Source organism: Beauveria bassiana, assembly GCF_000280675.1.
Source record: "Beauveria bassiana ARSEF 2860 unplaced genomic scaffold BBA_S00003, whole genome shotgun sequence".
Lineage (NCBI taxonomy): Eukaryota > Fungi > Ascomycota > Sordariomycetes > Hypocreales > Cordycipitaceae > Beauveria > Beauveria bassiana.
In genome coordinates, this window is record NW_007930838.1 from 982468 (window position 1) to 998198 (window position 15731).

The 15731-nt window shown below is 54.2% G+C and overlaps 6 protein-coding genes across 6 annotated transcripts; 1 reads left to right on the top strand and 5 right to left on the bottom strand.

Moving 5' to 3' along the window:
* Nucleotides 1–1061: 1061 nt before the first annotated feature.
* Nucleotides 1062–1645, bottom strand: BBA_01534 (ATP synthase protein 9; the record flags this gene model as incomplete). The annotated part of the gene is made up of 2 exons (XM_008596631.1): nt 1062–1396; nt 1564–1645. The coding sequence occupies 2 exons, from the start codon at nt 1643–1645 to the stop codon at nt 1062–1064; spliced, it is 417 nt and encodes a 138-aa protein (XP_008594853.1).
* A 3057-nt stretch (nt 1646–4702) lies between these two features.
* BBA_01535 (DnaJ domain-containing protein) lies at nt 4703–6486 on the bottom strand (the record flags this gene model as incomplete). Its single annotated transcript, XM_008596632.1, has 4 exons — nt 4703–4852; nt 5194–5986; nt 6136–6269; nt 6397–6486. 4 exons carry the CDS (start codon nt 6484–6486, stop codon nt 4703–4705), a joined length of 1167 nt encoding a protein of 388 aa, XP_008594854.1.
* A 1665-nt stretch (nt 6487–8151) lies between these two features.
* On the bottom strand, nt 8152–9061 carry BBA_01536 (uncharacterized protein; the record flags this gene model as incomplete). Its single annotated transcript, XM_008596633.1, has 2 exons — nt 8152–8547; nt 8588–9061. The coding sequence occupies 2 exons, from the start codon at nt 9059–9061 to the stop codon at nt 8152–8154; spliced, it is 870 nt and encodes a 289-aa protein (XP_008594855.1).
* A 242-nt stretch (nt 9062–9303) lies between these two features.
* BBA_01537 (uncharacterized protein) lies at nt 9304–9723 on the bottom strand (the record flags this gene model as incomplete). Its single annotated transcript, XM_008596634.1, has 2 exons — nt 9304–9464; nt 9555–9723. 2 exons carry the CDS (start codon nt 9721–9723, stop codon nt 9304–9306), a joined length of 330 nt encoding a protein of 109 aa, XP_008594856.1.
* A 459-nt stretch (nt 9724–10182) lies between these two features.
* BBA_01538 (PET112 family protein) lies at nt 10183–12051 on the bottom strand (the record flags this gene model as incomplete). The annotated part of the gene is made up of 1 exon (XM_008596635.1): nt 10183–12051. One exon carries the CDS (start codon nt 12049–12051, stop codon nt 10183–10185), a length of 1869 nt encoding a protein of 622 aa, XP_008594857.1.
* A 1307-nt stretch (nt 12052–13358) lies between these two features.
* BBA_01539 (uncharacterized protein) lies at nt 13359–15126 on the top strand (the record flags this gene model as incomplete). The annotated part of the gene is made up of 2 exons (XM_008596636.1): nt 13359–14439; nt 14510–15126. 2 exons carry the CDS (start codon nt 13359–13361, stop codon nt 15124–15126), a joined length of 1698 nt encoding a protein of 565 aa, XP_008594858.1.
* Nucleotides 15127–15731: the final 605 nt, after the last annotated feature.

Genomic DNA, 15731 nt, shown 5'->3' on the forward strand with positions numbered 1-15731 from the left:
ACTTTGCCGCCGCCGCCAAATTACGTTAGCCGCCGGTCCCTCGCGTTTGCACCCTACATAGACACTTTGCATCAGCAGCGCTGCGCTCATGGTCACCAACAGTAGTGCATTCCTGATCAGCCGGGTAAGCTCGTTCTTGGGGTCTTGGTTACAATGCAGAGCATGCAGCAATTGAATGTGAAGGTGAAGCACGGAAGCTGTACGCCGCCCCCAACGCTGGCAAGCAATACCCCGGCCGAGGCCCCGACGTCGAAGACCAGAAGCTCCGAATCGGACGCGATTAGCCGATGAACCGGCTATGAGCCAAACAGCTGAATGAAAGGTCGCAGTCATCAGGCCATGGTGGAGGTACAATATGCGACTATCTCCGAGCCCGACTTGTCATAGAGATTCCAGCGAAAATCGGAAGCTGAAGCTAGCTGTAACAGAGCTCAAGTGATCAGCTACCAGATATGACTCGCCATACAGCGTGGGGGACAGCAGCATATCGATTCGAGCTCTGACTAGAGAGCAAGCTTGCCGGGATGAAGCTTTGGCAAACGGGTACAGGCGCAAAACACCCATTGACAGCTTGCAGGGCGGCATTGCGCGGCTGTTGTCCATCAATGCCAATGAATTGGGGATGATTTTGACAATATTAACAGAGTGGTCTCGCTATGAGCTGACAGCAAAGGTCCTCCATCGCCACCAGTCACTTCAGGTGAGAATCCGCTCTTGAATATGGTATCGATTGGTATCGACAAAGAAAATTTTATGATCGAGACGATTGACCTTTTATTTTACAAGGTGGTTCCTAACAGGAACCTGTGTGTGGGCTTTCCAAATCTATCACGATCATGTCTTCTGGACATGTCCGCCTCCCCAGTATCAATCCCGTCTATAATGCAATTCCGTTTTTAAACATAGGTGAGTGTTGGCAAAGGAACTCCATCGTGAGACCTTCACACCGTACACCGACATCGCTGATCGTCCCCAGGTATTAGAGACCCCATCAGTGAAGAGGGATCGGCTCAATTGAATGAGAAGTTGTTTACGTCTGAGAAGAAAAAGTCAGTCGGCTGCTATGAGGGAATATTTGGCAAACAGATCAAACGTACGAACTTGGCCATGAGGGCAATCATGAGATCGAAAAGACCGATGGCCTCGACGAAAGCGAAACCCAGAATGGCGTAGGAGAAAAGCTGGCCACGGAGAGCAGGGTTGCGGGCAACACCGTTGATGAGGGCAGCGAAGACGAGACCAATACCGATACCGGCACCGGTCAGACCGACGGCGGCAGAGCCCATACCAATGTTCTTGGAGACCTCAACGAGAGCGTTGGCCATCTCGGAGGAGTAGGCACGACGCTGGACCTGGAAGGCAGTGCGGGGGACAACCTGAGTGCGCTTAGCGGCACCTGAGAGGCAAGACATGTCAGTCAATTGGATCAATGAGCAGAATCTCGAGACGATGGAAGCCGAATTGAGGCCATTGGCAACCAAGAAGGCCCATTCGAGATGGTTTCGATGGTTTTGATGACGGTTCAATCGGGAGGAAAACTTTTCATCTCTTGGAGCTACGTACCAGAGATGGAGCGCTTGGAAGCGGCGGCGACGTTGACGCGGGCGGCAGAAGCCAGGCGGGAGGCGACGAAGCGGGAGGCCATTGTGAAGGTTGTTGAGGGGAGATTGAAGATTGGTTGAAGAGGAGGTATTGGAGATGTGCTGAGGACTGAGAGCAAAGGTGTGGGAGAGAAGGAGTAAAAGTCTGGAGGAAAAGGGAGAGAGAGAGACTGGAGTCAGGTGAGAGATCCACTGGGGTTGGGGTCTACGAGTACGGTACGGGACTTTGAGGACTATGTGTACGGTATTATGGCCAGAGAGTGAAGGGGGCCGAGGCGGCCGGGGCAGAGAGGGATATTCTGACGCGAGCAACTACAAACGGGGGCCAGCAGGGTGTGTGAGCAGAATTGATGGGCGGTGATGGCCTCACGAACCAGGCGTTGATGATGGATCGGGCAAAGTCGGGTGGATTTGAGGGTGTGAGAGTGGAAAGGATCCGGCCAACCAGCCTGCTGCGGGAGCGCAAGCAGAGTTTGAGAAGCCCGAGACGTTTGCGTGCTTGGCGGGTGGGCCATGAATCATGAGCACAGGCAAGGAAAAGGTGAATGAAAGGTATGGGGGTGTGAATAAGACGGACCAAAGCTTCACAGAAGGTTGTTTGTTGGCCAATACGGAGGCCGAACACACAGCAGCCAGCCATATTCACACAGGTTGGTTGATATGCAAGGCAACTTGGCGATACTACACTGCGGCTTTACGATGCATTCTGCCGAGCTCCTTGCAGCTTTTGCCGACAGCAGAAACGGCGACAGAGCAAGGCAAAAACTGTGCAGCATTTGGTTCATACAAAGAAATTGGGCGGCGCCACACGTTGTGAACCCATGCGCTACCAGCGTATTTTAGTTAGGGGGGAGAAAACTTTTTATTCTCAGCTACGGATTACCTACTGACGAAATCTCGATGCCGTTGAATTAAGGTGACAACATTTTTTTTTGCGCCAAAGTTGATAAGATATGCCGCATTAGGACTTATCGGCAGGAGCGAGGCGCAGATGGGCTGCAGCAGAAAGACAAAAATTCTCCGTATCGGGTTAAGCGCGCCAGCGATAAGGCTAAGGCTTCAACAGCAGATTCGGCCTGAGGAAGCGAAACAGAGGACACTTCTCAGGTCTTTCTTTTCGGGTATTACTTTTGCGGTTTACGAGCACACACCCTTGAAGCCCTTGAATCCAGGCAGGCTGAAGATTACTGGAATTGCAATCTATTACGGCGCACTCCAGGGGCAAAAACGTCGAAAAAAGACGCCAGCACAGGGATGGTCTACCAGTACACCCTTCAGCGACAAGGTTTCCAGCTGGCCGCAAGCAACGACAAGTTGTCCACTGGAAGCCTTCTTTCTCTTCACACGTGTGGGCGCCAATAGCTGTATGCAGCTTCCTGGTGCTTGCTGGGTGTGAGAATAGCAGGGAAAACTGGTCCTTACCCGCTTGAGACTGTCTCGGGCCACACCAAAGCGGGTCTTTGTTGGCCTCGAGCACAAGAAAAACTCTAAGGGGGCGTGCGGCTCTCTGTTGTTCCCGCTGTGCTGGCTCACAAATTCTCTACTGTACGTGAGCAAAGAGCGAAAGACTGGATACGATTTGTTTTCGCTGTGGGACAATCCAGGAACGGCCAGAAGACTGAAGGTATAAAGGCAGTGGTTTGCCCGTTTTGCTTTTGGAGTGCTGGTAGGAGCGGTTTGATTCTTGGAACACTGGCCTTTCTGCCACCAGGAAAGCAACACTATATTAGATACCCGCATGCGCATACGGCCGAGGCGGCCGGCTACCGACCGGATTACTGGAACGCTCCGAAGCCAACACATGACAACGATGCTTCGATACCAAAGAGAGGGAAGCTGCGCTGGTTATCGGATTCTGTGAATTGCAGCTCTCGACACATTGGTCTGTTCGAATCCAGATTACATCTCTCGTCGCCGACTCGCCAACATGCCGACCCTTTTGCCCCCGAGTGTCGGCACACGCCACGGACGACGCCCAAGGGCGCGATTTTCCTTGCAATCTCGCGGTGGATCTGGCACAAGCAAAAGAAGGGCCTGAGGCTCTGCTCGCCTAGCTCAGCCTCGGAAACCTGGCACTAACAATGCTGGTAACGACGGTTACATGCCAATGGCTGAAATTTCCCGCTGCGCGCGCTATTATTCTGTAGAGCGATCACCCACGCCGCGCGGGCAGAAAATTTTCTACCTATCATTCTAGCGCGTGTTCCTCATATCCTTTTCCTGCGCGATGCCAAATTGGGGAACTCTTTTGCTGCGATGCCGACTGCAGCTGCAGCTCATTATGTCGCTCAGAGGTAATAATAGCAAGGCGGATAAACTGCGCAGGACGCAGCTTATGAAAGAGCTTATTTTTACAGCGACCCAAGCTTGGCACAAGGGCAAATGCCACGAATGCCTTCCGCTTTCAAGGAGACTGGGGAATTCCACTGTGGGCAAATTGTCATCTGTAGAGTGGGCAAAGGACATGAGCTATTGGGCACACAAGAGCATTGTCCCATCTTTCGACTCTGTTCCTCAAATCATCACAAGATTCAGACCCGAGTCAGTGGAGATCATGGGTCCTTTACTCCGTCAAAGCACAAACAAGAATGTGCTCATCACAGGTGTGGACAGGTAAGATGATGGTACTCCGTAAATGATGGGGGTGTGTCCCATCGGAGGCTTTGGCTCAGTGGTAATATTCAGTAATGGCTCCCCAGCATTACTATCGGGGCTGCTAAATACTACCTACACTTCGTAGATGGGGAGTCGTGTGGCGACGCATCGTTGAGAAGCAGCACACGGCAGCTTACCACTCCTTGCGGCTCTGTCCTACCAGTATCTCACTTGCTTTTTTTTTGCGTATTGTCCAAATTAGCAACAAGACAATGGCTGCGCAGGGGTAGCCTAAGACACCGGGGCGAGTGCCGGCGCGCCCCGTGGCGCTGCCATGGCCCAGGGCCAATAGCAAGAAAAGGAGGAGGAAACAGGAGACGACACAAAAAAAAGGAGCCTGCTCTTCTGGTGAAAGAGCGCTGTATTGGTGCTAGTTATGGCGAGGCAGTCAAGCTCGCCAGCGCTCGTATTTCGACGGCCAGCGAGAAATACTCGGAGACACACGGCTACGTGGATACAGCCCCGGCTTCCTTCTTCTCACGCCCCCCTTGTGGTGAAAAGAGCTCCATTCCACCACTGTCAAGAAGCTCGGCTTTGCTTGATCGGTGCGCTTCCCGACTAGTAGGGGAGCTTTGGTTGAGCTTTGAAGCTTCGAGCTACCCGATAGTGTAAATACCAGATGTTGAACCCACAGTCGTTCGGCCACAGTTGGGCTTTTGCTATCATGTTGGTGTCAATCAGTCTGCCGCTTCGCGCAGTCGAGATCTCTTGGGCATCTAGAGACGCTAGTCTCGAGTGGTGTTGGTCGGTGCAACTCAAATTCACACGTAGATTTCGTGGGGGTGTATGCATCTACGACAACAATCACATGAGATGGCAACAAATGACAATACCACAACAAGAATAATGTAGGCCACATTGCCACTCTTACACGTACACTGGTATATACAAATCTCATTTGCCCGAGAACAAAAGGTCACGACGGCGGCACTCTTACACCACGCAGCCGTTGCACGTCCCGAGCTGCTTCCCCATCGTCCACGTCTGGAGCGTCATACTTGCTCGGCCGGTAGCGATACGCCACATTCTCCCTATCCCGCACAAACGAGTCGATGCGCTCCTCCCGGGAGCGGCCAGCCGAAGCGCTCGTGGACCGCTGCATGGCCCGTCCGATATCCGCGTTGCGGTCCTCGACAAACTCGACGTACTGCTCCCCGATTGCCAGAGCGCGGTTCTTTTGCGCCATGGCCCCGACGAAGCACATGGCCACCACCAACGTCGCGAAGAGGCCGTTGCTCATGTACACGGGTTTTGGCGGCGCGCCACCGTACCGCTGGCGCCGCTGCTCCTGGTGCCACGCTTCCCAGTCTTCCCAGGTGGCGTTGCGCGCGGGGCTATTAGTCTGATACCGCCAGTCGCGGTCCCGCTGGCGCAGGTCCGGGGCGCCGCCGTGGTACCAGCCGGCGCCGTGAAGGTCGTAGAGCTGTCGCTTGGACGGGTCGCTGAGGAGGTCATTGGCGGCGATGACGAGACGATAGCGCTCGGTGCGGACGGCAGGCGAGAGCGGCGTGGCGGCGGAGGCGGAGGCGGCGGGTGTCGGTGGTGGTGTCATGTCGGGGTGGTATAGTTTGACGAGCTGATGAAAGCGCCGCTTCGTGTACGGATCACGCCGGCACATGCCAAATATATCGTAGGGTGTTGGGTTCGGCGAGCTAGGCCATGACGGTGGCGGCGGCGTGGAGTCGCTAGGGGAGGAGGGTGACGATGTCGTTGCGTAGGTTCGACGGCTGCTGCGATTGTGGACGCTCGTTGTTGGCCGCAGAAAAGGAAGACGGCTCGCTCGGTGTATCGATCGGGTGGATATCCGTGAAGAGGAGGACCATGGAGAGACAGAGGCGCGGCAAGCCGAGCAGAGGGCCCTAGAAGACGTCCTGCTTACCATTGTGCAGAAGCTCTAGGGTGCTCGCGGTCGTCTGGATCGTGGATGTTTGTGCGTCGGGTCAAAGGGAAGGGATATGAGTCTTGGGCGATGGCTCGTAAATGAGAGTCATCGACAGCCCCTATAGTCAGATCCTGAACAAAATACAAATGGGGAGTGAAGCGGGTGAAGAGGTGGTGTTGAAGGTGGCGAGATGGCACACGAGGCCATCGCTGCTTTCCCCACTCGGCCGTCGGAAGTGGTGGAGCCGGCCGAGCGTACTGTATTATGACCGATTGCGGGGGGTTCAAGACGGTCGCCAGTGCACATGATCGTTAAGATGATGATGAAAGATGAGAGAGCACTAATCATTGTAAGGTAGATATCCGAGCCTCATCCGGATTTGCAAAGGATCATTGCGGTGCGACCGCCACGTTTAGGACGACCCGACATTCTAGTACAGCAACGCAAGGGCCAATGCTGTATTTGAGTTGGAAATGATGAAAGGCACACTAACTATCTACCTAGTAAGTAAACGAGTAAGGAACCGATCCGGTGAGGCGTAACGGAAGACCAGTGTGGATTTCCAATTTGGCTTGGTTCGCACTTGCGCGTTTATGAGCAGGAAGGGAGTGAGGGAGGGTTTGGTACTTGCATACATGTCTCGACCATCTTGATGATTGGTTGCAACCCAGACTTATTGTCTCGACACGATTCCCGAATCGTGAGAAACTTTCAGAGGTCCCAGAAACTTTGGATCATCTTGTCAATTCGCAGCACTAGTTGGTGTTTGATACGCTTCGTCGGACTTTTCAAACATTCTTGACGACTGTGTATCGACAAGGCACGCGCAAATCTTCACTTTTACACCTACAACGGGCAAATATGACTATCGAAGCATGCAAAGTTCTTCTTGAACGAAGTTTCAAGAGAAGAAAGTGCTTGACAGGCCCGCTTGACTGGACTGATTTCGAGTGTTCTCAGAGCATAAGCAGCCGGTCTTGACTTTTATTAGCAGGGACGCAACCAATGTGCTGCTTCGAGCCGGTTTCCTTGATTTTTATAAGTTTACGACAACGAAGGAAACTAAAAGCAAGCGGAAAGTGCATCTGAACTGCCGAATCTTTCAGTTGAGATGCCATCTTATGAGGCCATCTTGTGAGGCCTCATGTGGTGGGGTGCATCGACAGGCATACCAGTAAGCTTGGCTACACATGCGAGCATTCCAAAAATAACTCTATGCTTACTGTCCATACAGCGATCAAATCACATGCATGCGTATGAACACTCTGTCTCATAGCTGCGTCCAACAATTTCCGGTTTAATACTGTCCGCAGCCATTCTTACTCTCAGCTCTGTGCTGGACGATGACAATGACGGGAGCGAGGGTTAAGAATATACGACACTACAAGAACAAAGGTCTCTACCATAAAAATACTCAGCCCATCAGCGACCCAAAGACTTGGTTTACTGCGAATCGCGGATATTATCCGCACAGTAGATAGCGAAGCCCGTGTGACAGCGCCATCCCGCTCCACCTGACTGACGCCTGATGATCTCTTGATGAAAACAGCCTATATGGACGCCGATATCGACAAAGAACGTGAGCCGTCCGATTCTTTCCTTTCGATATTCATCTACCCCGCAACACTCACACACGCAACCCCCGCCGGTAGAAGCAAACTACTCCCCGAATGCGGGTTACCTTACTGCCGTGATTACTCGCAGGCTACTTGCCAAATGTAACCCTCTTATGGCAGATCATGCGCCAAGAAATGAGACCGAACCGGGCTCGGTGCACCTCAGCCGCAGCCAATCGGAATCATTTTGTATCGTTTTCCTTTGTTCTTCTTTCTTGTTTCTTCTTTGTTTTCCATTTCGGCATGTTTTCTTTGAATTCCGGCTGCTTAAATCTTGTGCACCCCGAGCCCGTCAGCATTTATAGCGACTCACCCCGTCTGGAAACTGTCATGATGTACGAATCGCCTGCAGGCTCACGCCCCCCCCCCCCCCCCCCCCTCACCCTGTCGATATACATTAGCGGGTGTGTGTATGTGAGGCAGATATTGCTCGACTCTGGGTGCTTATATAGTGCGACCCGATTTCTACGAAACAAGGACTATGCGCCATGGAGGCAACGACCAGAGAGTGATGCATCCATGTATACATTCGGCCCAGACATTGCATTTCCAAGCCGCACTGAAAACGGGACATATCATGAGCGCCGAGTCGACGCGGCATCTCACGAATCGAAGGACCCGATTTCGCAGCAGCACCAACAATGAGCAAGGCACCGTGACCGAAGAGCTCGACGTGGCTCATCACGTATATCCCATCAAGCGACCTACGGACACGACTCCGGCCACCGGCAAGCCAAAGGGTGTTGACATTCGCCCCGCCGGGTTTGTCGGACTTGGGCTGACCATGCTGTTTCTGGGGCTGCACCAGTGCATTTACACGTACGTTATCTTACTCTAGAGGCTTCGAAATTATGCAACACGTTCCCTAACACGCATTCATTCGACCAAACACCAGGATACCACCACCGTGGGAACAGCCGCGACAACAGCCCCGCGGGAGCCAGCTTCTCCTGCTCCTGGCGATCTGCGGCGCGGCGGCGCAGCTGATTTTCGGCGCACGGGACAGGATCCGCGGCGGCACCTTGTTTGGGCTCGTCTTGCACTCTGCGCACAGCGTCGCGTGGATGACCACGGCGCTGCTGCTGCTGCTGTGGCGGCGCGCCTCCTCGCCGGACAAGTCTGCGGACAGCAGCGGCAGCGGCAGCGGCAGCGCCGTGGCGGCGAGCATGCTTCTCATGGCGGCCGCTTTTTCGTGCGCGGCCGGCGCCGTCTGGGCGCGCGCGACGAGGAGTCCCGTCGTGCGCCTGCTCGCCGGTGTCGGTGCTGCGCTGCTGTGTCTCAGCCGCGGCGCATTTCAAAGGCCGCATGATTCTGTGACGGCGGCGGCTATGGATCAGTACGCGGGCGCTTTCCTGCTCTTTTCCAGCTTTTTGTCGTTTGACGTGGCGTGGCGTGGGCATTCATCACGTACACGAGTCACTCTTGGACGACAAATCTAATCATGTTGATTGCTTGAGCGAATAATGTAATGTTACAGTCGTCTGGGGAATATGTAAACCTCAGCCTGACAAATTTTTCATCAAAATTTCTTCTCCCCGTATCGCTTCGTTTAAAGACTCTTCTTGACATCCTCGGCAGCGCCCTTGGCCTTGCCCTTGGCCTCCTCAGCGGCGCCCTTTGCCTTGCCCTTGAGCTCCTCGGCGGCGCCGGCGGCCGACTTGTTTCCCACGACATTCTCAGACGCTTGCTTGACTTTTTGTGTAGCGGATTCTGTTGTTACAAAAAGTAAATAAATCACCCTGGTCAGCGAATCTACGTGATTGTTTTTGTCTGTTTTGCTCGAGCGAGCCCCTTGCTTACCAGCAGCGTCGATGCCGTCGACAATCTTGCCGCTTACGGCCTTGTCCACCGTCTTGATGCCATCTTTGACCGTCTCCGTCGCCGTCTTTTGGTAGACGACGGTTGACGAGAATGCGCGGGTGGCGCTGACGCGGGGGATGGCGCGGGTGGCGGATCGGAGAGCGAACATGGTTGTATGTTGTGTAGAAGGAATTGAGATGAATTGACCGATGAGTTGACTTTATATGTTTTTTCAATCGATTGATTTCGCAGGAATGATGAGGAAGTGACGGAGAAGACCGGTTGGGTGAAAGCTATTTAATAGATAGCTGGTTTGGACCCTGACTGGCAACCCGCAAAACGCTTGCTCTTTCATCGTTGACGTCACCCAGGCATCACCACGCTTATTGTCGCGCCACCTTGATTCGGGACAATGGTTATACTCTTGTCAGGTCCGAGCTTTTGGAGCATCTCCGATTCGGATCAATTTACCCAATTTCTTGGTTACTAGTCTTGTTGAATAGTATTATCCATCTATCTTACAGTAATCAGCTTGGCTGGGCTGCCCAGATCGCGCCAACCCGGCGCTGACCGAGATTGTATTCTACAATTGCCCAGAATAAATATACACCATGGATACTATTACACCTCATTGGGCACGCAGGCCATCGACCTTGGCGCGCATGATCCTCTCAGCCGTGGACGGATCGATCCTCTCCGTCGGACCCAGACGCATCATCTTGCCCACCAGGTACATGAGCTTGCCCTGCGGAAACTTGTCGTAACTGACAAACTCCTTGAGGACCTTGTCTTCGCCCTGCATGGCCGCCTCGGCAAACGAGACATAGTCGTCCTGCGTCAGCTCATGGAACCATAATTGATTAAACTCAATGGCCGACGTCACGTCGCCGTCCCCCATCTCGCCCAGGTAGATGGCGACGAGAAGTTCCTTGGCCACTTTGCCAGTGATTCGCTTCTGGAAGAGATGGTGCAGGAGCTCGGCGAGGTGGTACTCGTGCACTTGCGCACACTCGCCCTCTTGCGAAAAGCTGAGCTCGCCGGACGCGAGCGGCCCGGCCTTGGTCGTCGTGAGACGGCCGAGCTCGTGAATGACCCAGTTACCGACCAGGGTCGCGTAGCTTTTCAAGTCCGGTTCGGCGCCCGACTCCCGCAGCATCTCGCGTACAAGGTCGAGAACACGGTAAAAGTATTGCACTCGAGCACCGTTATCGAGGGTAATCAGAGAGAGCGCGTCTTTGGCTGTGAGACCGTAGTCGGCCACTAGGCTGTCGAGCTCCTTGTCGGGAAGCACGGCTAGTGACTCTTGCAAGTACTGGACCAAATCATTGCCAATCACAAGCGGCTCAATATCTGGATCCGGCATGTAGCGGTAGTCAACCTCGCCCTCTTTGCCACGCAGCCTACGTGTCTCTGTCGAGCCAACAGCCCAGCCGCGAGTTTCACCGGCAATGGTGCCGCCAGCTTCAAGCTCGCGGATTTGTCGATCTCTCTCGGCGATGATGGCATCTTCGACGGACTTGACGGTGCTCAAATTTTTTATTTCTGTTCGTGTTCCAAGCGGAATGTTGGCATCGCCAGTCCTGCGCACCGATACATTGACATCTGCGCGCAAGCCACCAACTTCCATACCTGATACACAGGCGTCGACTGTATTCAAAAGAAGCTGGACTTTACGTACAAATACAGCCGCCGTTCTGGGATGGTGCATTTCGGGTTCCGTAATAATTTCGATCAGAGGCACACCGACACGATTGAAATCTAGCCACTGTATATTACCCACCTGAGCTAGGGTCTTGGCCGTATCCTGTTCGAGCTGAACCTGCTTGATGCGAACAGTCACACTCTCGCCGTCCTCGGCGGCAATGCCATCTCTGGCCAGCAGCGTGATGTGGCCGTTCTTGGCGAATGGCTGGTAGTACTGCGTGATTTGATAGCCCGAGGGCTGATCCCACCAAAAGTAATGTTTCCGATCGAAGCGACTGAGCTCTTGGATCTCGCAGTTGAGCGAGAGGGCGGCGCGGAGAGTGGGAATCAGCGTCTCCTTTTGAAAGCGCGGCTGGCTTCCCGGCATGGACACATCAAAGAGCGCCACATGGCTATTGGGATCGTCATTGAACGAGGTGGTGGCGGACGAGAAGAGCTTGCGCGGGCTATTGAGCTGCGCGTGGATCTCGATGCCAACCGTGAGCTCCCAGCCGTCAACGGTCTGATTGTCCGACTTGGACTTTTTCCTAGTCTGCTTCTTGGCCAGCTTGGCCTCGTCTTTGAGCTTCTTGCGAAAATTGGGTTGCGCGAGATCGGGTGTAGATGTCGCAGCATGCGGTGCGGCATGGAGGTGTCTGACTCGATACGCCGTCGTGGTGGCGGAGGCAGCAATGGTGGCGGATCGGGCGAACAGCGTTGGTGCTACGGTATGTCGCACATTCAAGCAACCGTGTGGTGAGATGCGGCCAGCAAGCAAATATCTGCTGAGGTCTGTGACGGTCTGGCGCGGCATGGCGAGCCCAGAGCAGCCGCACTGCGCTCGAGGGTGACGCGTCGTTGTTTCGAGTCCGAAGTCGGCACAGAGGGGTAAGCAAAAGGTATGATTCACTGGCAATGTATGCAATGTATGCGCCCGACGGGATTGGCGTGAAATGGCCGGCTGGACAGGACCCAAGGCAGTGGATTGGGTTGCCGTTTGCTAGGCTGCAGCGGGCTGGCGTTTGGTTGACTTGCAGGCTTGGACTTGCCTCTTGGTATTCCGAAACACGAGGGGCAGCAGAGGCTTGCAGTATGGACTGCCGAGCGCCAATGAATGCGCTGGCAAGGCGGAAATGAAGTCTGGATGGTCAGCAAGATGCGTCGTGGCAGATGGGAAAAGGGTGGTGTTGCAGCAAAAAGCTGGAGTGGACCCAAGCCATGACGCACCCATTCTCTTTTGCATGTCGCGCGCTGTCCAACGGCGTTGCATTAACAAACATGGAAACGTCGAGCAAAGTTCTGCCCCTCTGGAATATCCTTGAGATGGCCAGCTCAAAATTCTTTGGTGAATTTTTCCTTTTGCCCCTGACCTGACGCGAATTTCTTTTTATAGTTGGGCAGCGACAAGGCGTCCACGCGGATTGGCATCATGACGACTTCCTTGTCTTTCTCAGCGGGACCGTGGCAGCCCAACCAACCAGCCAGCCAGCTCCGGCTGAAGAGACAAGACAAAACAACCTGCATATATATAGTAGCACACACTACTATTTATCATCGCCCGTGTCAAATTCTTCCGCTGAAATACCAAGCAGACCTAATGTCCCTGTTACCCCTCCATTCCACCCGCTGCCAATAAAACCGACTGACATTTCTCTCGCCTCGCACGAACCACCAAGCAATGCAATACCAGACATCAATCCTGCTCATGCCGAAACTGACTGCACGTTTCCATACAACACGTTATTCCCAGACAAGTAGTCACATTCGCCTCTTTCTTGCATCATATGCGCCCCCGTGAAGCCGACACCACGTGAGGCGCCATAAGCATAGTGGTTGCAGTCTGTCGCTGGTGCCACGGCCAAACGACAAACTTGCTTCTGTTGCGCTGCCAATCTTTGAGGTTTGCGGGGTTTTCTTACTTCTTGGTTATTTATATCTGCCAATATTGCTTCCCATCTTGAACTCTTCTCCCTCGATCTCTCGCCGGATCAGAGCTACCCTACGCTTTGGATCTTGCCCTGTGGTGCCACGGAAGCTTGCATAGGACACTCGCTCTGACAGCCCGTCAGGACGTCTCGGAACCTTTTACCATCTATGAAGTATAGTTGTACCCCGGATCTCATGGCAGCCAAGGGTGGGCCACCCCTTGGTAGAAGAAGTACCCTCAGCCGAGCACCTTCTTTGCGACGAAAGCACGGTCGCCCGGTAAGCATCGAGGACGTACTGGAATCCAAAGACCGCATCCACCGAGTTTCCGAGGCTTCAGATCCTGCAATGGGCTCAACAGCTGGGGAAGTCTCCCCAGAATGGTATACCTACACTGGAGGTGATCCCCGTCCTGAGGCAACGAACCGCGGCGAGGACAAGCCAGGTCAGGTCACCAGCGAGCCAAGTGACACCACCAGGAAACCCAGTTCAGGAGAAGACCTAGCTACCCCGGAGGAGCCCAAGCCCACATCTGGTGCTCCGTGTGATGATCAGCATGTTCCAAAGACAGACACGGCCGGTGCCTCTCCTGCGACGCAGACCAGAGACCCATCGCCAACTCGCCCCGTCGCAGAGCAGAAGAGCGAAGATGAGACTCACACTTCCGAGGCAGGCAGACCTCCAGTGCTGAGATTTGCTGAAACCCCTCAACCTCGTCCTCATTCCTTCCACAGTCCTCCAATTCATAGCCGTCCCATTCACAGCCCTCCCTTTCATAGCCCCCCCTTTCACAGCCCGACGGGACAGTTCGCGCAGCCGCACCCTCACGGGCCAATGCCGATGCCGCAATACATACCTATCTTCCCCCCCCAACCGCCGCCACCATTGCCACCAATGTCTCCTCCAGTCTTTGGGATGCCACATTCGCCTCCGCCTCCGCCTGATGGCCAGATCTCCCGCCTCGAGCCCCGCTGCCTGAGTGGCTATGAGCTTTTGGCGGCTGGAATCGCTGGAGACCTCGAGTCCGAGCCGCCTGTCCCGGCCATATACCGGAGATTTAACTGTCTCATGCAGCAAATCTTGCTTGACATGAGCGCTGAGCTGGAGCAACTCGAAGGGAAGATGCAGCACCTTAACCAACTCGACAGCAACAGCCGTAGCTACCGAGAGGGATTTCTGCCGGCCTCTCACCGACTCGAAGAGTCGAACCCAAACGAAGTGACGACGGCGCGTAAGCAACTCCGAGAACACATTCGCTACAAGATGAATCAGTATGGTAAGCTCACGTCATTGACTGCTTGCAAGCTCTTGCATGCAGTATATCAAATTAACATACTTTTCTGCAGCTGCGCAGGTGGAGGTGTACAAGAAAATGAACAATACCAGAGATGCAAGGCCAGAAGAGGTCCACGAGTACAGGTCCTTTCTTGCTGCCCATTCGCCGGTGGTCCCGGACGAGATGCGCTTCCTCAACCAGACGGGCGACCTGATGTGCCTGTCTGACGCGCCGTACTACCCCGACGACGACAGCGCCAGCGACCACCAGCCGCCCGCCCGACGCCGAACGCCGCCGCTCCTCGAAGCGCCATCTGTCCCCAATACCAGCAGCAGCGTTAGTGCGCTGGATCAGGCGCGAGAGTACACGGCGGCGTCGGCGGCTCCGGCTCCGGCGCGGCCCAGCAACGCTGTCAAGCGCGTGCGGCCACTGAACCCGGTCAAGCTGCGACACATGACTGTGGGCATTTGTATGGCAATTGTCCTCCCAATTCTCAGCTTTCCCGTCATTGGGGGGTTCGTGAGCCGCATGACGGTCGTAGCGCTCGTGGCCCTGGGCATGGCCGTGGTGGGTGTGCAGGCGGGCGCGTACGATGTGCTTGCTGGGCGGGCGACTCCTGTGGATGGCGCCGTTGCATTGGGAATTTATTTGGGATTCATGACGATTGTGGCAGCCACATTTGGATGATTTGGGATTGGCTATGATGTCTTGATCCTCGAAAAGTTTTTGCTTTTTTATACACCACTTGCTTTCAATATACCCCGACGTTTGACTACATTGCCTTTTGTCGTATCACCACACACGTAATGACTGCCAAGTGTTTCTAATTCCTGGCCATTTTCATGTTCGTAATCTCCTTTTATCAATACGCAATAATACCGACGGTCCGACGTTGACTTACACGGGTTGTTCCCATATCTCTCTCCACCAAAGTACCCACCACTAACCGATGCAAGTCCCACCCAAATTCAACCCTAGCCCTGCACAACCTGTATGTACCCCAATAACAAAGCCGGCTTCCAACCAATTGGGCGAATGGTTTAGTGGTATAATACTCCCTTAGCATCTGTTCCCTACTCTCCTCGAGAGTAGGACAATTGTTACCTGGGAGTGGTCCGGGGTTCGATTCCCCGTTTGTCCATCCGAAGCTCGCTTCATTCGAGGGCGAATGGTTTAGTGGTATAATACTCCCTTAGCATCGGTCTCACAGCTGATACAACGATTGGGAGTGGTCCGGGGTTCGATTCCCCGTTTGTCCAACAACTTGGGCGAGTTTCATTTTTGAGCATCCG